The 1,707-nt window shown below is 42.1% G+C and overlaps 1 protein-coding gene across 1 annotated transcript in view; it reads right to left on the bottom strand.

The window, feature by feature from the left end:
• Positions 1–732: 732 nt before the first annotated feature.
• The window catches only part of LOC118478841 (homeobox protein engrailed-1-like), a 3,720-nt gene continuing 2,745 nt past the window's right edge, over positions 733–1,707 (bottom strand). The window contains exon 2 of the mRNA XM_035973160.1: positions 733–1,223. Within this exon, the coding sequence (XP_035829053.1) occupies positions 737–1,223 (487 nt within the window). The 3' untranslated portion in view covers positions 733–736. The remainder of the gene's footprint in view (positions 1,224–1,707) is intronic.

The following is a 1,707-nucleotide window of genomic DNA, read 5'->3' as shown; positions in this document are numbered from 1 at the left end:
GGGGGGAGGGTTGTTGTTGGTTTTGTCGTTGTTTTGTTGTTGTTTTGTTGTTGTTTTGTATAATCATTTATTTATTCGTTCTGTCATTTTTTTAAATTTATCCCATTTCCCTTTTAAAACTATTCTTCTAAATGTTTTAATCAATTCTTTTCTTTGCTCGAATCGACCTTTTTAAAAAAACTTTGAAAAGTGGGGAGGAGTACATAGAGCAAAGATAGTACACTGCTTTATGGTTAACTTTTTTTAAAATGTGTTCTCTGGGCTGAAATATACATTTCGTTTCGCTTCTTTTATCAAACAGATGCTCTTTTGGAACGTCTTTGATCCCGCTCTTTGGAATCCAGATACGTCGTAATACAAGTATGTCACTCGCTAAAAATAGATCTAGTATCAAACGCGCTATAATATAAAAGCCGCCAACAGCTTTTTTGATGGGTATTTTCATAACAGCATCTAAAACAGAGAATTAATGGACTATCAGCTTGTCATGGACAATTTTTGAAAATACAAATTGGTCGCTTTTAAGGACAAGAGGGCTAACCCAGATTTCAGGGGTTTCCAGAAATCTTGATCAACACCAAAAGTGGGCTTTGCCCTACCTATAGAAGTTTGGTTTCATTGGTGTGGATATTTGTTTGGTTATAGAGAAAACTCTCCTCGTCATTTAAAGAAACTGAACAAGGGGCAAAAACTTTACCTTCGATTTTCTCAAAACAGCGTTTTTTCGGGATAGCCCCTATGTGCTTAAAAGCGACCTATTAATAGTCTGAAGAATAGAGAGGATTCCAATGTCTTCATTCAGTACTGACTTGTACTTACCGATAAAGCTTTGGTTGACATAGTCTCCCGTATCTCTGACGTCACGTGACCTCTGAACCCTGACGCCATCCCCAGCAGGATCCGGACCCCCTGGCACGCCCCCGCCGACGCTGTAACCATGGTTACCGTTGTCACTGTTACGGGCATGTGGGTCATGGCTCTGATCTCGGCCGTGCAGGCTGTGCTGATGGGAAGGGTTGAAGCTGAATCCGCTGTCGACAGATTGTTGACTAGGGGGTGCTGGGGGCGGTGGTGGTGGTGGACCCTGGGAGGTTAAGACTGGAGGCTGGCTCGAGAGATGGTGAGGAGGTGGGGGTGGTGGAGGTGGAGATGGCATCGGTTGGTTTGGGTTTGGTCCAAGAAGTCCGCTTATGGTGTAACTGACTCGTCCATCGTTGCCAGACCTGAAAGCAGAAATACCAGATCAAAGATAGTGCGAATTCAGAATCAAATACCAGGAAATTCTTACACGCTGTCAATCTCCCTAACACCGGGGGTGTCTTTTTATCAATTATAATATTTAAGCCTTGGCATTCCTTAATGATAACAAGATATGTATTCGCATACAAAAAAAAAGTAATCCGATGCATAGCAAAATGAAAATGCGTCCAGGGCTAGATCTAAGTGTAATCTTTTCAGGGAGCTTTATTTTCACAAATGTGTTAGTATATTATAGAAACCAAGCAAGAAGAGCCATGTTTCCCAAACATCGTCCATGCTACTGTCTTCTTTTTTGGTTTTGGCTCACGTATAAGTAGAAAGAAAGAAAGAGAGAAAGAGAGAGAGGGGGAGAGAGAGAGAGAGAGAGAGAGAGAGAGAGAGAGAGAGAGAGAGAGAATGAAATCGCGTGCGCGAGGTGGGGGAGATGATGATTGTGAACCCTTATTG

This window comes from Aplysia californica, unplaced genomic scaffold (genome assembly GCF_000002075.1).
Source record: "Aplysia californica isolate F4 #8 unplaced genomic scaffold, AplCal3.0 scaffold01037, whole genome shotgun sequence".
NCBI classification, from domain to species: domain Eukaryota; kingdom Metazoa; phylum Mollusca; class Gastropoda; order Aplysiida; family Aplysiidae; genus Aplysia; species Aplysia californica.
Note: the sequence above shows the minus strand (reverse complement) of the source record. Positions and strands in the feature narration are given on the sequence as shown.